The 17,713-nt window shown below is 40.0% G+C and overlaps 1 protein-coding gene across 3 annotated transcripts; it reads right to left on the reverse strand.

Annotated features, from left to right (window-relative positions):
• Window positions 1-8,996: 8,996 nt before the first annotated feature.
• Window positions 8,997-16,939, reverse strand: LOC148352003 (uncharacterized). Of its 3 annotated transcripts, none has more exons than XM_088354650.1 (2): window positions 16,638-16,939; window positions 8,997-11,403 (listed from the first exon to the last, which is right to left on the reverse strand). In XM_088354650.1, the coding sequence occupies exons 1-2, from the start codon at window positions 16,741-16,743 to the stop codon at window positions 10,196-10,198; spliced, it is 1,314 nt and encodes a 437-aa protein (XP_088210776.1). In that variant the 5' UTR covers window positions 16,744-16,939; the 3' UTR covers window positions 8,997-10,195. The 3 variants fall into 3 exon arrangements, with proteins under 3 accessions (XP_088210776.1, XP_088210779.1, XP_088210778.1); XM_088354653.1 differs by lacking the exon at window positions 16,638-16,939 and adding an exon at window positions 16,275-16,356; XM_088354652.1 differs by lacking the exon at window positions 16,638-16,939 and adding an exon at window positions 12,962-13,058.
• Between the last annotated feature and the right edge of the window lie 774 nt (window positions 16,940-17,713).

A 17,713-nucleotide genomic window follows, 5' to 3' on the forward strand; every position in this document is an offset into this window, starting at 1 on the left:
AGTAACACTTTTTAAAGTTTATTTTGGCGGGAACTTGAACCTTACACACCCCTTTTCCTGTTGTGGTAGCGGCAACATTTCAAGCATTTTTCTCCCATGAGTGTTTGCAGTCCTTCCCCTTTGTTATTAGAGGCGGTTTGAGACGTGAATCATACTTGCTCTCACGTGTATCCTCATACTCTCACACATGCACAACTCTACTCTCGTACAGACAGTCATACCATCTACAAACACAGATATACTCTCTTAAACATGCTATTTAACTCTCATATGCACTTTTACATTCTCTCACACTATTCTCTATGCACTCTCACATATACCATTATGCTCTCATGCACACATTACTCACACTCACATTACTATACCCTCATTCAGACAGTTATGCACAAACTCCATTATATTCTCATACATACTACTACTCTCATTCTCACTACTACACTCTCACTTATTACTATACTCACATACAGACAGTCATACCCATGCACGAACTCTACTATACACTCATATAGTATACCCTCGCACACATATTACTATACTCTCACACAACTATTATACTCTCACACATACTGCTAAAATCTCATGCACACAGTACTATTTCACACATGATACTATACTCTCATACACACTACTATATTCTCTTACACCAACCACTATACTCTCATACAAACAGTATTATACCCTCGCACACGTTTTACTGTACTCTTAAACACACTAATATACTCTGTCACACATACTACTATAATCTCACGCACACACAAACTACCATCCCACACATTCCTTTCCTCTCAAACTCACACTACTATACGCTCACACATGCAACTTTACTGTCATGCAAACAGTACTATACCTTTGCACACATATTACTATACTACCTCACACACGCACTACTATCTCACATCTGTTACTCTTAAACTCACACTACTATACTCTTCATACAAACAGTACCGTACTGTCTCACACATCACTAACACACTATGCTCTCACACGCTATACTCTTAAAGTCACTATACTCTTAGTCACACTAAAGTCTCTCACAAATTCGACTATACGCTCTTCCACATACGACTATACTCTCATACAAACCGCACAAAACTCTCATACACATTACTATACTCCCTCACACATTACTATACTCTCAATCACACTACTATACTCTCTCACTCACACTCTCAGAAATGTTACTATACTCTCAAACTCACACTACTATACTCTCACACGTGCCACTGTACTCTCATGCAAACAGTATTATACATTCTCACACATATTACTATACTGCCTCACACATGCACTACTCTCATACACATCACTATACTCTCATACACACTACTATAATCTCATACATACCACTATACTCTCATATAAACAGTACTACACCCTCACACACATATTACTCTACTCTCAAACACACTATGCTCTCACACATTCTACTATATTCTTTGACACACTATCTCACACGTTACTATACTAAAGTCTCTCACAAATATGACTATACTCTCACACATATGACTATACTCTCATACATATTACTATACACACACATACCATCTCACAAACCCTGTCTAAGAGAGTACAGTATAGCAGTGTGTACATGAGTATATGTGAGTATAGTATAATACTCTTAATCATCTTACTATACTCTCGTACACCCACTACAATACTTTCACACACATACTACTATTCTCTCTATATGTGTGAGAAAATATAATAGTGTGTCTGACAGTACAGAAGCGTGTATAAAAAGGTATAGTAGTAGAGTTGTTCATGTTTGTGAGTAACGGGAGAGCAAGTACGATCTGCGCCACAAACGGCCTCTCCGAGTTTGTTGTCACGTTTTTGGCGCTCTGCAATCTGGTTCAAATTTTGGGAGCGGCCTCCGCCAAGGCACGTGCGCACAAACACATTCCACGCACGAGTGACCTCACTTCACTTGAACAGGAAGTCACGCGCGCGCCACATGTGGGAAAACATTCCGCCCGCCTTCGCTAACTCGGCTAACGGACTCTCTCACGCTCGGATTTCTGGCGGCAATTTCAAACTCTGGATCGTTGTTTTGCAAGCGTATACGCTTAGAGAGGGATGGGCGCCGCCAGTCTGTACTTGCCCAAGACACACCGCAGGAAACGGTGCCCATACGACTCTAGTGGTTGAGGGATCCATCCAGAGCCGTGGTTATGCCGGGAAATGCACCCCTGCCGAAATTTGCATCCCGGGACGTTGGATCATTTGTACTAGAAATAACCAGGGTTGGGTAGGGTTACTTTAACTAGATTACTTTCAATGACTTTTGGATTACTCCAATACCAAATATGGTAACAAAAGACAAAATAAACAAAATATGAATAAAATGACTACATTTTGTGCAGGCTTGGGGAGTAACGGAACACATGGAATGGCAAAAAATGATGTTGGCAAGCTGTTTGGATTTATTTTCATTTTGTTTCTGTCGCATTTGATGTTAGTTTTGCCGGAGATCAATTAAATCAAAGCCAGGAGAGAAAGCTTACCACGTGTTGTGACTCATAATTTTATTCATATTTAGTTTCTTTTGTCTTTTATTAGCATATTTGGTATTGGAGTAATCCAAAAGTCATTGAAAGTAATCCAGTTAAAGTAACCCTACCCAACCCAGGAAATAAATGACACCGTTGCTGTGACAATGTTAGGCACAGGATGATCTGTTTATTTTTTTTGCACTATGATGACTTTTGCACCAAATGCAATATTGCACAACCCTTACGATACCAACTGTATGTAACATTCTACATGCCGACATTTCTTGTGTAAATATCATGTAAATTATAACTATAGCCTTATCCTCCTTGTTTTATAACCTTATCTTCTCTGTTCCTTTATCTTCTTGGCTTTTTACCTCACTGTGAATGTGTGACACTGGAGTGTCATGCCCAATTTCGTTGTCACAATATGTTAACCCATTTTGTAACAATGACAATAAAGGTATATTCTATTCTATTATTCAAGTAAAATATAATTAATGACGATGAGAAGAAATCAAACACATTCGTCTCTTGTTTATCTGTTGATTTGACAGTTCATTTCAGCATAATAAGCTTTATTGTAGAGTGCATAACAGTTTCAATACGAGCAATTTGAGTAGAAAAGGGCAAAAAAAACACGTATTGCCTTTTAAACATTGGTTAGCTGCTGTTAAATGTGTCGATACAAATTGTTCAAACCTCATATTGTTAGAATTTATAATGAAATTGTAAATGTATTTAATTGCTGTTAAGTGTCGATAAAACCTCATATTGTTGTAATATGATACAGTGGAACCTCGGTTTTCTGAACGCCTCTCAGTTCGAACAAATCGGAGTCCGACCCAAAATTTCGAGAAATTCTTTCTTCGCTGTTTCTTCAAAACATCGGTGTTCGAATGCCGGTAATGCGTGAGTGCGTACGCTAGGGTGCGATGCTGAGCGGCGTACGGGTGTAGATCGCTCATTTCCTGACCAGACGTGCAGACGTGTTTCGTTTTGCTTTCGCTTTTAATATAGGTGTATGATGTGTTTTAGCCCCTTATTATGACTCCGAAGAAAGTCAGTGCAAGCAGCAAAGTTGCTAAAGGTGAAAAAAGAAAAGTAGTGCGTACAACTATTGCATTTAAGAAAGAAATAATAGCAAAATATGAAGGAGGTCGTCCACCTGCGCCTTCTGCTGACCACCACAAAGGTAAGAAATCCTATTCATAATTATTTTCTTTATCCTTTTTTTTTTTTACACGTTCATGTTAGCGTAATCTTTCGTACGAAAGATTACGATAACGCGACCGTACGATTAGCCTGGGTTAGCTTTGAGAGACTGGTTAAAGAGCACATCACCTCCAGTCTCCCCTCCTCATTCGACCCCTTTCAGTTTGCCTACAGGACAAACCGCTCCACCAGGGATGCCATCTCCTCTGCGCTTCACCTGAGCCTGACACATCTAGAGGAGAAGAACACCCATGTGCGGATGCTGTTCCTGGACTTCAGTTCAGCATTCAACACCATCATCCCACAACATCTGGTAGACAAAATGAGACTCCTGGGTTTCAACACCCCCCTGCGGAACTGGCTGCTGGACTTCCTCTGTGACAGACCCCAATCAGTGCGGATAGGTCAGAACAGTTCAGATGTCATCTACCTCAGCACGGGCTCCCCCCAAGGCTGCGTCCTAAGCCCCTTGCTGTTCACCTTGATGACACACGACTGCGTCCCTAGGTCCGCCACAAACCACATCGTGAAGTATGCTGACGACACAACAGTGGTGGGCCTCATCAGGGATGACAACGACCTGGCCTACAGAGAGGAGGTGGAGCAGTTGGTGGGCTGGTGCAGGGACAACAGCCTGGTCCTGAATGTCGACAAAACTAAAGAGATCATTGTCGACTTTAGGAAAAACCAGCCCAACCATGCCCCACTTTGCATCAACAACAAGGCTGTGGAGGTTGTCAGCAGTATCAAGTTCCTAGGGGTGCACATTACAAACAAACTCACCTGGTCCGTGAACACTGCATCACTGGTTAAGAGGGCACAGCAGCGCCTGTACTTCCTGCGGAGGATGAGGAGAGCCCACCTGCCCCCACCCTCCCTCATTACATTCTACAGGGGCACCATAGAGAGTATCCTGACCAGCTGTATCTCTGTGTGGTGTGGAGGCTGCAGCGCTACCGACTGGGGTAGTGTGAGGAGGATAACGAGGACAGCAGAGAAAATAATCGGGACTACACTTCCCTCCATTCAGGACATTGGCCAGAAGCACTGCCTATCCCATGCTAAAAACATTACCGGGGACCCCTCTCACCCCCATCATGGACTGTTCACTCTGCTAGCCTGGCCATCACCAGTTACAAGCCAACCACTGCCCCAGTGCAGAACACTAGCATGGACTTTCTGAATGACCTCAACAAATTCTTTGGAAGGTTCGAGGCACAAAACGGCACCCCTGCAGCGAAAGCGGTTCCAAATCAGGACGAAAGAGCACTCCACCTGGACTCATCTGACGTGAGGAAGACCCTGAGAAGGGTCAACACAAGGAAGGCTCCAGGCCCGGACAACATTCCGGGGCGGGTACTTAGGGAGTGCGCCGATCAGCTGGCTTGTGTACTAACAGACATTTTCAACACCTCGCTAGACCAAGCCAAAGTACCATCATGCTTCAAATTTGCCAACATCATCCCAGTGCCAAAGAAACCCCAGATCTTATCACTCAACGATTACCGGCCCGTTGCACTGACTCCTATCATAATGAAGTGCTTTGAGAGACTGGTTAAAGAGCACATCACCTCCAGTCTCCCCTCCTATAGCTTGCCACTCCTTGCACATTGCTCTCTGCACTATTGTAATTACAGCGTTATTGTTACAGTGTTAATGTTACTGTGTACCTGACTTGTTAACCTGACTGCCCATTTTGCACATCTGGTTAGCTACTCTTCTTGCACTATTGGCACTATGGTAAAATACTATACGTAGCCAAAATACAATACAACATTATTTATATCTGTACATTCAAGGAAACTGTGGGGGTCAGATGCATCGACATTTCGTTCTGTATACACGTGTACTAGAATGACAATAAAGTAGATCTGAATCTGAATGTTAAACATTCAAGGTAAACATTCAGAGTGTTGGAACGGAACGATTTGCATTATTTTTAATGGGAAAAATGATGTCGTGATCGAACAAATCGGTTTTCGAACAGGGTTCTGGAACGGATTATGGTCGAGAGCAGAGGTTCCACTGTATACAGTAATGAAATTGTGAATGTGTTTAACTGCTGTTAAAAATGTCGACAAAAATTGTTCGAACGTCATATTGTTAGAAAATGATAACGAAATTGTGAATATGCTTAATTGCTGTTAAGTGTCAATAAAATTGTTCAAACAAAAAAAAATACCTGCTCAAAAGTGATTTTTATACGGTGTGCATTACCGTTCGATTGCATTCGCAACAAATACAAAGACGAAGTGGTTTTGGTTATATGTTTGCCATTACATTCCCTAAAAAGTGAGATAAAACGAGGTAAAAGTGGTTATAGTAGCGGGAGTGACGTATGCGCGCTCCCGCGACAGGGGATGCAATTCTCGGCAGGGGTGCAAGTGGTTATAGTAGCGGGAGTGACGTGTGCGCGCTCCCGCGACAGGGGACGAAATTCTCGGCAGGGGTGCAAGTGGTTATGGTAGCGGGAGTGACGTGTGCGCACTCCCGCGACAGGGGACGCAATTCTCGGCAGGGGTGCATTTCTCGGCTTAACACCGGCCCGCACCTTCATTGGGCCCTAGGCAAAAGGAGATTTGGGGCCCCCTATTACTTGAACACTTCTATGCCTACTACTACTATTCGTGGGGTGGGCAACGATTTGGAGTCGGGGGTCGCATGCGACACGTTATAGGCTACTTCTTTTGTAATCGATTAGTTTCATCAAATTGCTTTTGAAACGACCACAATTACAGCAAAATATTATATTGTTGTTTACTTTTGAAGTATTACTATAGTTTTTTTTTAGTATTTAGTATTTTTAAGTCTGATTTTTATAGAAATTCAGATTTTTGTAGTGTTACTGTAGTTTTATTTTTGTAGTATGTATGAAGTCATTTTTACATGATCTTTCCATTGTAGTATTTTTTGGTAATAATGTATAATGTAGTACCTTTGTTGTATTACGAAAGTAGATTTTTGTTGTATATATGTAGTATTTACGTAGCATTTTTGTATTATTACAATAGTTTTATGATTATAGTATTTTTGGAGTGTTCTTATTTTAGTATTTTTGTACTATCTCTTGTGTATTGTAGTATGTCCATATAAGAATATTTTTTGTGTATCTGTAGTATTTTTGCAATACAGTGTTACTGTAGTTTTATTTTTGTAGTATTTTTGGGATATTTTCATCGGATAATTTTTGTAGTTTTGCTATAGGTGCAATTTGCAGTATTTCGGTTGTAAACCTCTTGTAGAATTTTTGCAGTACAGCGTTACTGTAGTTTTATTTTTGTAGTATTGCAAAAGGTGTAATTTTCAGTATTTCTGTTGTAAACATTTTGTAGTAGTATTTTTACAGAACAGTGTTACTGTAGTTTTATTTTTGTAGTATTTTTGTGATATTTCCATAGACGTTTTGTAGTATTGCTATTGGTGTAATTTGCAGTCTTTCTGTTGTAAACCTCTTTTAGTAGTATTTTTGCAGTAATATTCCTCTAGTAGTATTTTTGTATTATAGTATCATGTATTTATATTTTAGTATTTCAGTAGAAGTACAATTGGTGTATTTCCAAAGCAGTATTTCAGCATTTATTTGGTAGTATTTCCATAGTAGTATTTTTGTCAGTTCTTTAGTATTTTTGTAATATTACTGTAGCTGTCTTCTTGGTTGTATTTTTTTGGAGTGCATAATTATGTGGTAGTATTTTGTAAAATGGTATCACTGTAATAGTATTTTTGTAGTAATATTTCTCTAGTATTTTTTTATATTATAGTATTCTGTATTTATATGTTTTTACTATTTCATAAGAAGTATCATTGGTGTATTTTCAAAGTAGTATTTTAGTAGTATTTCCATAGTTTTATTTTTGTCAAAGTTCTTTAGTATTTTTGTAATATTACTGTAGCTGTCTTCTTGTAGTATTTTTTTAAAGTGCATAATTATGTAGTAGTTTGTAAAATAATATCACTGTAGTAGTAGTACTTTTGTCGGAATATTTCTCTAGTATTCTCTTTATATTATAGTATTACGTATTTTTTTTATTTTACCATTTCATAAGAAGTATAATTGGTGTATTTGTCATAGTTCTTTAGTATTTTTTGTAAGATTACTTTAAATTATTTTTGAGTAAATAATTCTGTCGAATTGTAATACTGTAGTAGTATTTTTTGTAGTAATTCATTACTATTTTTTGTAATACTTTCAGAAGGAGAGCAAAAAAAATAAGACCCCTGTTATTAAACATGATATTTAACTTTGTAGTTATTGTGTAGTATTTTTTTTTTGTATTTCTGTAAGTACTTTGAGTGGACACGCCAAATGACAATGGGGACCAAAAAAGTTAAGCACTCTTGGGGGCCCCCTAGTGGTTGCCAGGCCCTAAGCAACACAAATATCGTGGAGGTTTAAACCTCTCCAAAAAACAATTAAGGGATATTTATTTGGAAACAGTTTTTTTTTGTTTTAACTCTGTTGGATTAGGATCAAATTTAAAATATTTTAAAGGTGATATCCTTTATTCACAGCGTTTTAGTTGTTGACACCATCTTTTTGAAATCATCATTTATAGTTTAAAATCTTCTATTTAAACCATAAAATGACTGACTAAACCCGGTATGCGCGCTCAATTGTGGCCATTACTATAAATTACGTAGCAATTGAGTTGTTTAAATTTATACTGTAGTTTAGAATCAAGAATTCGCTCTCTAGTGGCCATAACTAACACAATGTAGCAAATGTTTTAAAATTTGGATTTACAGTTTACAATCTTCAATTCAAACCATAAAACGATTCCATCAATTAAACCTGATCTGCGCTCTCGCAAGTGGCCATTACAATTCAAAACGCAGCAAATTTCATTTTTTTAATTGTATACTGTAGTTTAAAGTCGATAATTTGATGGAATTGAAACCTTAAAAGGACAAAATCGAGTTAACTTGACTCGCAGACGGCATTTTTGTGACCACAACTACGTAACACAGCAAATTGAGTTTTTTTAAACAAAACATTTTATTTTAAAATCGATAATTTGGTTAAACTAAAAAGTCGATTTTACTCAATATGAGGGCACCCTCTAGGGGCAGTCACTAATAACGCAGAACATGCCGAGTTTAAAGACTATACTTTGATCACATTTGAACTATAAATGTTTACGTCGACTGAACGAAAAAAGTTCTGACCTAAGCATAGTGTCAAGATTACAAAATTCGTTGATTAAGGGGCAGTGAAGAAGGAATATTTTTTCCTCTCCTGCTGGCTCATTAAAAATCCCATTTGTGAAATCGATAAAAGAAACAATGGAGTTGAGCAGTTAAGAGTTTTTTTTAAATCTTGTCCAAAAAATATGTTCCAGGCATACAAGTCCAAAACAAGGCCATGTGGTTTCACAATGGCACAAACCAGGTGGCTGACAATCACTTTTATACCGAGAAGCTGGGCTATGACAAAAACGTAGACCCAAAAGTAGAGAAAAAATCCCAGCTTTCCAACAGTCTCAACTGGAAAAGCAAGTAGTAATAAAATTAAAAGACTTCAAACTCCGAAATAAAAACATAAGAAAGAGTGAATAATAACTGTAAGAACAAATATATAAATAAGTCAAGGGATTAGATAAAGTACAAAATTAATACACTCAAATACAATGGAACCTCGGTTCTCGACCATAATCCGTTCCAGAACCCTGTTCGAAAACCGATTTGTTTGATCACCGAAAATCGTTTTTCCCATTAAAAGTAAAGTAAAATCATTTTTATCCTTTCCCACACCCTGAATGCTTACCATGAACGTAAACATGAAGCTAACCCAGGCTAATCGTACGTTCGCGTTAGCGTAATCTTCCGTACGAAAGATTACGCTAACATGAATGTGTAAAAATAAAAAAAATCAGGTCGTTTACACGTCATTTAGCACCCGGGTCTTCACAAAAAGTGGTGAGCGGTTAAAGGATAAAGAAAAGAATTATGAATAGGATTTCTTACCTTTGTGAAGGTCTGCAGAAGCCATGCTCTATTCCCTCGAAAGAAGGGAAACTCGCACACCTTCATTCTGCTATAATTTCTTTCTTAAATGCAATAGTTGTACGCACTACACTTCTTTTTTTACTTGTAGCAACTTTGCTGCTTGCACCGACCTTCTTCGGAGGCATAATTAGGGGCTAAAACACTCCGTTCACCGATATTGAAAGCGAAAAGAAGTGCGCGCGCACGTCATAACAGTTCTTCACGAGGGGTGGGGGCAATCTACACCCGTACGCCGCTCAGCATCGCACCCTAGCGTACCGGCGTTCGAACTCCGATTTTTTTGAACGAAAAGCGAAGCAAGAATTTCTCAATTTTTGGTCGAGAACCGATTTGTTCGAACTGAGAGGCGTTCGAAAACCGAGGTTCCACTGTATATGAAAAATGCATTACTGAGTAAAAAAAAAAAAAAAAAAACTGCAAAAGGACTCAAACAATCATGACTACGAGTGACACATTTAAAGATTACATCAGTAAATGTCATCTTATGGAGCGGCGACATCGATACTATTCTCACCAGCACACGTGTGTCTTTGAGCTTTAGCGTGACTCGAGAATGTGTGGCTGCAAACTGAGCAAGCAAAAGGTTTTTTATCACTGTGGCTTCTTGAGTGACGATTTAAGATATTACGTTGGGCAAATTTCAGGCCACAGACAGAGCAGGCAAAAGGTTTCTCGCCGGTGTGGGTCTTTGTGTGTTGTTTTAGGTTTCCGCTCAGGGCAAATCTTTGACCGCAAACTGTGCAGGCAAAAGGCTTTTCACCGGTGTGAATTTTTGTGTGCGAGTTTAAGGTATCCATCCTTCTGAATCTTTGATCGCAGACTGGGCAGGAAAAAGGTTTCTCCCCGGTGTGGGTCCTTGCGTGTTGTTTTAGGTTACTGCTCACGGAAAATCTTTGACCGCAAATTGTGCAGGAAAAAGGTTTCTCGGCAGTGTGGTTGAGCATGTGTGTTTTTAAGGTATCCTTCCTTCTAAATTCTTTACCGCAAACTGCACAGGAAAAATGTTTCTCTCCAGTGTGGTTTTGCATGTGTGATTTAAAGTTCTCAGTCCGAGTGAATGTTTGACCACAATCTGTGCAGACAAAAGGCTTCTCACCGGTGTGAATTTTCATGTGCGATTTTAAGGAATCCTTCCTTCGGAATCGTTTACCGCAAAAGGCGCAGGGAAAAGGTTTCTCCCCGGTGTGGTTGCGTATGTGTGCTTCCAAGTTCCCAGGCCGAGTAAATATTTGACCGCAAACGGTGCAGGCGAAAGGCTTCTCTCCGGTGTGGATTCTCATGTGCAATTTGAAGATATTCTTCCACCTGAATCTCTGACCGCAAACTGCGCAGGCAAATGGTTTCTCGCCCGTGTGGCCAATCTCATGCAATTTTAAGTGACACTTGTACCGAAATGTTTTCCCGCAGTAGGAACATGCCATATCCCCTTCCGGGGTGGTAGGGTCCGACGTGTCACTAACATTGGCTCTCCCGTGGCGACGAGAGCTGCTTGGAGGTTTCTCCTCCTTGTTCTCTTGTCGATCTTGATCTTCGGTGGTTGTCACGGGCACATCTGTGAAACGTTCCTCTTCTTTAACACCAAAAGGCTCCGCATTATTTCCAATGTTATAAGGTTTCGAATCCTCCTCCTTTTTAACTTCGGGCAAGTCCGTTTCTTGCCGCCCAGAAGAAAGGTATTTTTCACTGACACCTGCGAGACACAAGACACACGCTTTATTAAAATCCGACTGTTTTGATGTTTTCTCCTGCTGTACCCGCGAGGTACAGTCAGTGCTGTTGCAGCAAAGCGTGCGCCAAATGACTGATTCACAACACCTGGTACCGCATGGTGGTCTCCCATCCAAGTACTAACCGGGCTGGAACTTGCTTAGCTTTCTGAGGTATATATCCAAAAACTTATTTTGTTTGAGGATGTTTTTTTAATTTTAATGTTTAATGAGAGCGAGATGAGTTTTCCGGCTATGTTTATTATTCAATCATCACATCATTTGAGTTGAGGTAAATGGACATATTTACTTGCTGAATGTATTCTTTCATATAGGCGTACTTTTTTTACATCGTAGGCACCGCCGCGAGCGGCAACCTTTCCAGCAGCTCCGTGTTATTTAGCTCTTTTTGTGATTTATTGTTTTTAAGTGTCTGCTTCTATCTTCTGTGTTTTTCGTCCCGTTTGACAACTAAACTTTGGATTATTTTCTATCCTATCGTTATGGGTTTTAACGCACAAAAATGCGTTTATTCAAGGAATCAACTCCTTGCCCTGAAAAATTCTCGTGCCGACGTGATGAGGGGGCCCTATCGTGGCTGAAGGTGAAGGCTAAGCGGCTAGCGGCGTTATAAGCCTTCGGTACCGTCCGTAGTCATGGTGAATGTGAACTCTCTACCGAATAAGACCGACCAACTGGCTGCGGTGGTGAAGAACATCAAAGCGTACAGGAAGTGCAGTTTGCAGTGTTTTACGGAAATGTGGCTCACGTCTAGCATCCCGGACGCTAACGTGGAGCTACCCGGCTTCAGCGCTGTTGGACACAAAAGCCTGCGGGAAGCGGAGAGGAGCTGTACTCGGTATCTACGAGAACACGAGGTGGTGTAACCCTGGGCAAAGATTTCCATCTGCTGCAGGGACGTCATCCACTCCACAACCATGTCTCAATAGGATGCTCAGATTCTGCTCTGATGAAGATGACGGCCCCGTCTTTCTGTCCTCACCTGTAGAGCAATGAGGAATCCTGGTAGGCTTGAGAACCGGTTGAGAAGAGGACCACAGGATGCAGGGTGTTGAAGCAGAGGTTAAGTGCTGGTGACTTGAGGCTTCTCCGAGTTCACTGACTTTGTCTCACCAGTTTGGCCGCTAGCTGGATCAAGCTTGGCTGCTGGCCTTACAAGGTTCTCTGGCTGCTTGTTTAGCCAAGACCTGGCCAGGACCGGCCAGGGTTTTGGTCCAATTCTTCTTGTTAGGATATGCCCTCTTGCCGGCCAAACTCAGACTGCCATTGCGAGATTCGAGGTGTACAAGATCTATGTTCCGGTCTCCTGGCAGGGGAGGACCCCTTGTGGTGGATGGCCACGGCAACCTTTGATACGTAATTGCAAGCTAATGCCCCCAACCTCACATTTCCACCAGTATCAGTCAGATGACTTCTATGTGGTTGACTTATAACACAGTATTCGCCTCTCATGTTTTGACATTCTTTGATCATTTTCTGACATTGTAAAACGGGATTCTGACCATATGTTGAATACTTTACTCCGCTCGGCAAATGCCGGTCTCCTTGTGACTCCAAGAGCCAAGAAGAAGTCTGCAGGCTCGAGAGCGTTCTCCATCTGGGCCCCGGTGCTGTGGAATGCTCTGCCGCCAAAGATAAAATCTAGACTTAAGACCCACTTCTATTCAGTAGCTTATGATTGATGCCCACCTTATACTTTTATTTTCCTGTCTTTTTCCGACTGCCTGGCTGGTGGTGATACGAGGGAGAAGGACAAAATTCTAAATTATTTACTGTAAACCAGGGGTGTCAAAGTCAAATGGACGGAGGGCCAAATAAAACATTTGGCTACAAGCCGAGGGCCGGACTGTCCAATCTTTACTGAAACCAAGATTTAACCTACTGAAAACACAACAAATATATTACAATATGATTGTATAAATAAAGCAATATTTTCTTATGACTCTGTCAGTCATTTTTAATTTCAGCAGGCACAAAATACAAATGTCCTTTATATAAAAAACTCATAACATATCTCATAACAACAACTCATAACCATTTTCTATCATTCAATCATCTGAAATTATTAAAAAGAAATATTGCCTCGAAATACAATAAAATAAAGTGCAAAAATCTCTTGTTACTTAAAACCAATAGCAATCAACACACTGGACCTCATCTGTCCTGCTCAAATGTACATTGACTTTCCTTTCTGGGCTTTCTCTGGGTTAGTGTGGAAAAAAAGGAATTACTGATTAACAAATAATAACAATCAAAAGTCATTTTCTCTGCTAAATAGGAGACAATTTTATCAAAAGACTGTTGTCCATATCAAGATCTATTTTCCATGAAAAGCCGAAAAACAAGAAACACTCCCAGGACAGAGTCGGCAAACAAAAACAACATAGTCAACATAGACAATAAAGCTTTAAAATTCCCGAGGGGAACAACAAAAAACAAGACCTTCTTTATGTGCATATTTAACTTTTAAACTTGAACGGAGTAAAAACTTCAAATGTGTAATTGCACAGGAAACATTACTGTATTATTACTGTATTTACATACATTTATATACAGTACTGTATTACTACAACTCTACATTACTTGTTTGAGGCTGACGCTGATACTTTTCCAGCTACCTCCGTGAACATGTACTCCAACTCCCACCTTGTTTGAAAGCCCCGGTTTTCAGTGTCCACCTTCCGTTTAGCCATTGTTGATGGGTATCTGTGGGCTAATTTTTGCTGTTATGCTAATGACTGCTGCTGATCGACTGCTGAATAAATCAAACCGCCTCCCGCTTTGCTCCCGCTCGGCGCGTCCCCGTTGCATTGTGGGAAATGTAGTATTCATGCGTACTGCGGGCTGCTGGCTTGCAGCGGCCTGCGGGCCGGATCTAATAATATATTGATATCGTCACGCGGGCCAGGTAAAACCCTCTCGCGGGCCTAATGTGGCCCGCGGGCCTTGACTCTGACATATGTGCTGTAAACGGTTAAGACAGTTATAAGGGTTCCATTTAAAATCACAGCAAATATTCTTTTTGCATTATTGAAAATTACGACAATTTTTAAAGCAAATGAATATCTGCTCCAAATATCAGTTATCAGCCACTATTAATCAGCATCAGCCCTACAGTCCTAATAGTAATAATACAGTATAGTTAACAATACACGTCAGGGTTTCCCACACCATACGAAGTATTTGTCAAGACGCTAGGTTATATTTTTCCCCCCACCACGCCATTCTTCATTTATTTTCCATTTTAGCACCGCTGTTCTGGGACTCACAACACATTAAGAATCTTAAAGGAGAGAAGGGGGAGGGATATCATGCTCATTCCTAGGTTATTTTTGTTAGTGTAGCCTGAAAAATCCCAAAGTAAATCAATTGCCGTTCATGACCCGTTTGGAGAATATAATAATAATAATAATAATTTCCTTTGTATTGTCATTCTTTGTAACAATGTACACAGATTCAGATTCAGATTCAGATTCAGATCTACTTTATTGTCATTCTAGTACACGTGTATACAGAACGAAATGTCGATGGATCTGACTCCCACAGTTTCCCTCAGTGTCCTATTTTTTTCAGTGTACAGATATAAATAAAGCTGTATTGTGTTATTTACCATAGTGCCGATAGTGCAAGAAGAGACGCTAACCAGATGTGCTAACGAAATGTGTGGACGGTTTTGGTCTCTTTTGAAAGGTAAGACACTTAAATTTTGTCCCAAACTGAAATAATAACTGATTAATCCAAGTTGGAACACTCAGAGATAGAAGAGTTTTATTCTCGCCGGAGTTTTTTTTTTTTACATATTTTTCAAGGGTATGTTTAAGAGTTTCCACAGGTGGCCATTTGGAGCTGATCAGTTTACAACACTAAAACCTTTGCAACTGTGTATTATACTTTGGCCATTTTTTTAAAAAAACATTTTGAAACGGGTTGTAAACATTTTACTTCTTTCCAGAAGAATGATTGTGCCCACTTGCGCCCAATAATTGTGCGTGAAAATGAATCACGAGTCGTGATACGCATGGTTATTTTAGGGTCTAATTTGAATACACAGTAAATATCTGTTCTGTTCAGAACTTCATTGGCTAACCAATGTGTCAATCATTTGAATCAGTAACTACTGGCTAAAGTTATCCAGAGCTAAAGAAGGCGGTCTTGGTTTTATCACAACAGGCCTTTGTAGACTAATGCAGGCTGTGGACTGTGAAATGAGGCCAAGAGTGGTGTCTATCAAAAGGTCAAAGCCTAACGGCCATATTGGGAATCGGCTCCCGAGTTTTACTTTTAAAAAGAAATTATGGGGCGAAAAAGACAGATTACAACAAGGAACGTCAAATGATGCAGAAATACTTGTAGGCGGATTTTTTTTAAATCTGTTGGCATTATCGTCAACCTTATAGTATTTAAAATAAAATTCACGATTAAAATATAGTTCATGTGTATTTGCTTATTATTAAGATATAATATATATATATTATATGTCTTTAAGAATGTTTTATTTACCACTAAGTGGAGCTAAATAATACACACTATCCCTTTAAAGCAAGGATGTCAAACTCATTGTAGCTCAGTGGGCACACAGTAGAAAAAACACTAGTAGATTAAAACAAAAAAGAGGGAGGAGAGAGAGAGAGGGACAGAAAGAAACAGAATTAAAAAGAAAAAAAGGAGAGAACAAGAGAGTAAAAAGAGCTCAATGAAGCAAGAGAAATAGCGAAGAGACACTGGGAAAGTGAGAAAATAAGATAAAGAGGGAGAAAAATACAGTAAGAGGGGGAGAAAATAGAGGGCGAAAGAAAAATGAGTGAAAGAGAAAAACAAATACAACTCCAGTTACTGGTGCTGTGCAAGTCGCGACATCCAGTGGACATATTTCAGAATGCAACTTAAAACCCTTGGCGAGCCTGACCCAGCCCGCAGGCCGCATGACTGACAACCCTACTTCAAAGGGACATTGTGTATCATTTACCACCTCCTAGTAATAAAGAAAAAACAACATTCATTCATAAATAATAATAAAAAATAAACGAACAATCATGCAAACCTGCATTTATACGAATATTTGTATTTTCTCTCGACGCCCAAGCGTCTGATTCCCCCACCTTCATTTGTAGCAACTGTATACAGAATTTAAAAAATATCGAACATCTATAGATATCAAAATAAAATGTCAAATATATACAACGACAAAATGACCAACCTTCTTTATTTAGCACAACTCGAAGCAGCCGTCGATGTTCTCGCTCGGGTTCTTCTTGCGTATCCCGATGTTCCTCTTTTAACTTTCCTTCCCCACTTGAGAACATTTTCTTCACGTTTGCTCGATCTTCAAGTTTTATGGAAATCCACGAGGTCTGGCCGACTCGAGTGGACAACAAAAGCCCAAGATCTGGTTTTCCTCCTGTCCAGTTTAAAGGGACGCTCTGTGGAACATGATCCCCAAATGTCGCTGTCTTGTATCGTGTAACCAAAAATGAGTTCGACGAGAAACAAGGGAGAATATATATAGATGACAAAGTAACCGGAAGTGATTCTTCTTCTTCTTTTTCAAGGGCGGTCAGCATCTATCTCTTTGGCGCGTTAGCGCCTCTTATCATTACGAATATTGCACTTACGTCATTGAAATCTCCCTGACTCTTCAAACGCTATTAAACAGTTAATCACGGGCGTAACCAACCTGTTTTGGGGGATGCCCAAGCCACCCCTCACCCATGTTTAACCTGAGCACCCCCCAAAATGATAGTGTTTTTAATACTCTCTTTTCCTTAATGAAAAGCGGGACAGGCTTGAATATTATGAAAAACCTAAACCAGTGAAACAAAAGAAAAATGTCAAAAATACTCCACCGCCTTCAAATGGTTCAGTCCATTTGATGCCTAGCACCGCTCCTCTCGTGTCGGAGTCTGTAGAGGCTCTGGTGTATTACAATGAGAGAACGTTATTATTAAAAAGCTGGCCTAGTATACACAGAGATTCGCAGACGGACTGACAACAGGGGATTGACAAAACTCGGTTTGAATAGAGACAGGGAGGCAATCACAGCCCGAGGCTGTTAGCGCCAAATGAGCGGGCACAGCTGAGTCGCATTGGTAATCATGACAGTTTATTATGTGTTATTTCAACATCCATTGCAGCCTGGTTATCCTGGAAGGGGGATTACTTCATGTGCGGTCCCTTCTCAAGGTTTCGTCATTTTCATCATGTTGTAGTTTTTGAGTTTTTCCTTGCCCTCATGTAGATTTTAGATCAGGGGACGGTATCAAAATAGTCTACAGT

This window comes from Urocampus carinirostris, chromosome 15, assembly GCF_059441175.1.
Source record: "Urocampus carinirostris isolate Australia breed hairy pipefish chromosome 15, RoL_Ucar_1.0, whole genome shotgun sequence".
NCBI classification, from domain to species: domain Eukaryota; kingdom Metazoa; phylum Chordata; class Actinopteri; order Syngnathiformes; family Syngnathidae; genus Urocampus; species Urocampus carinirostris.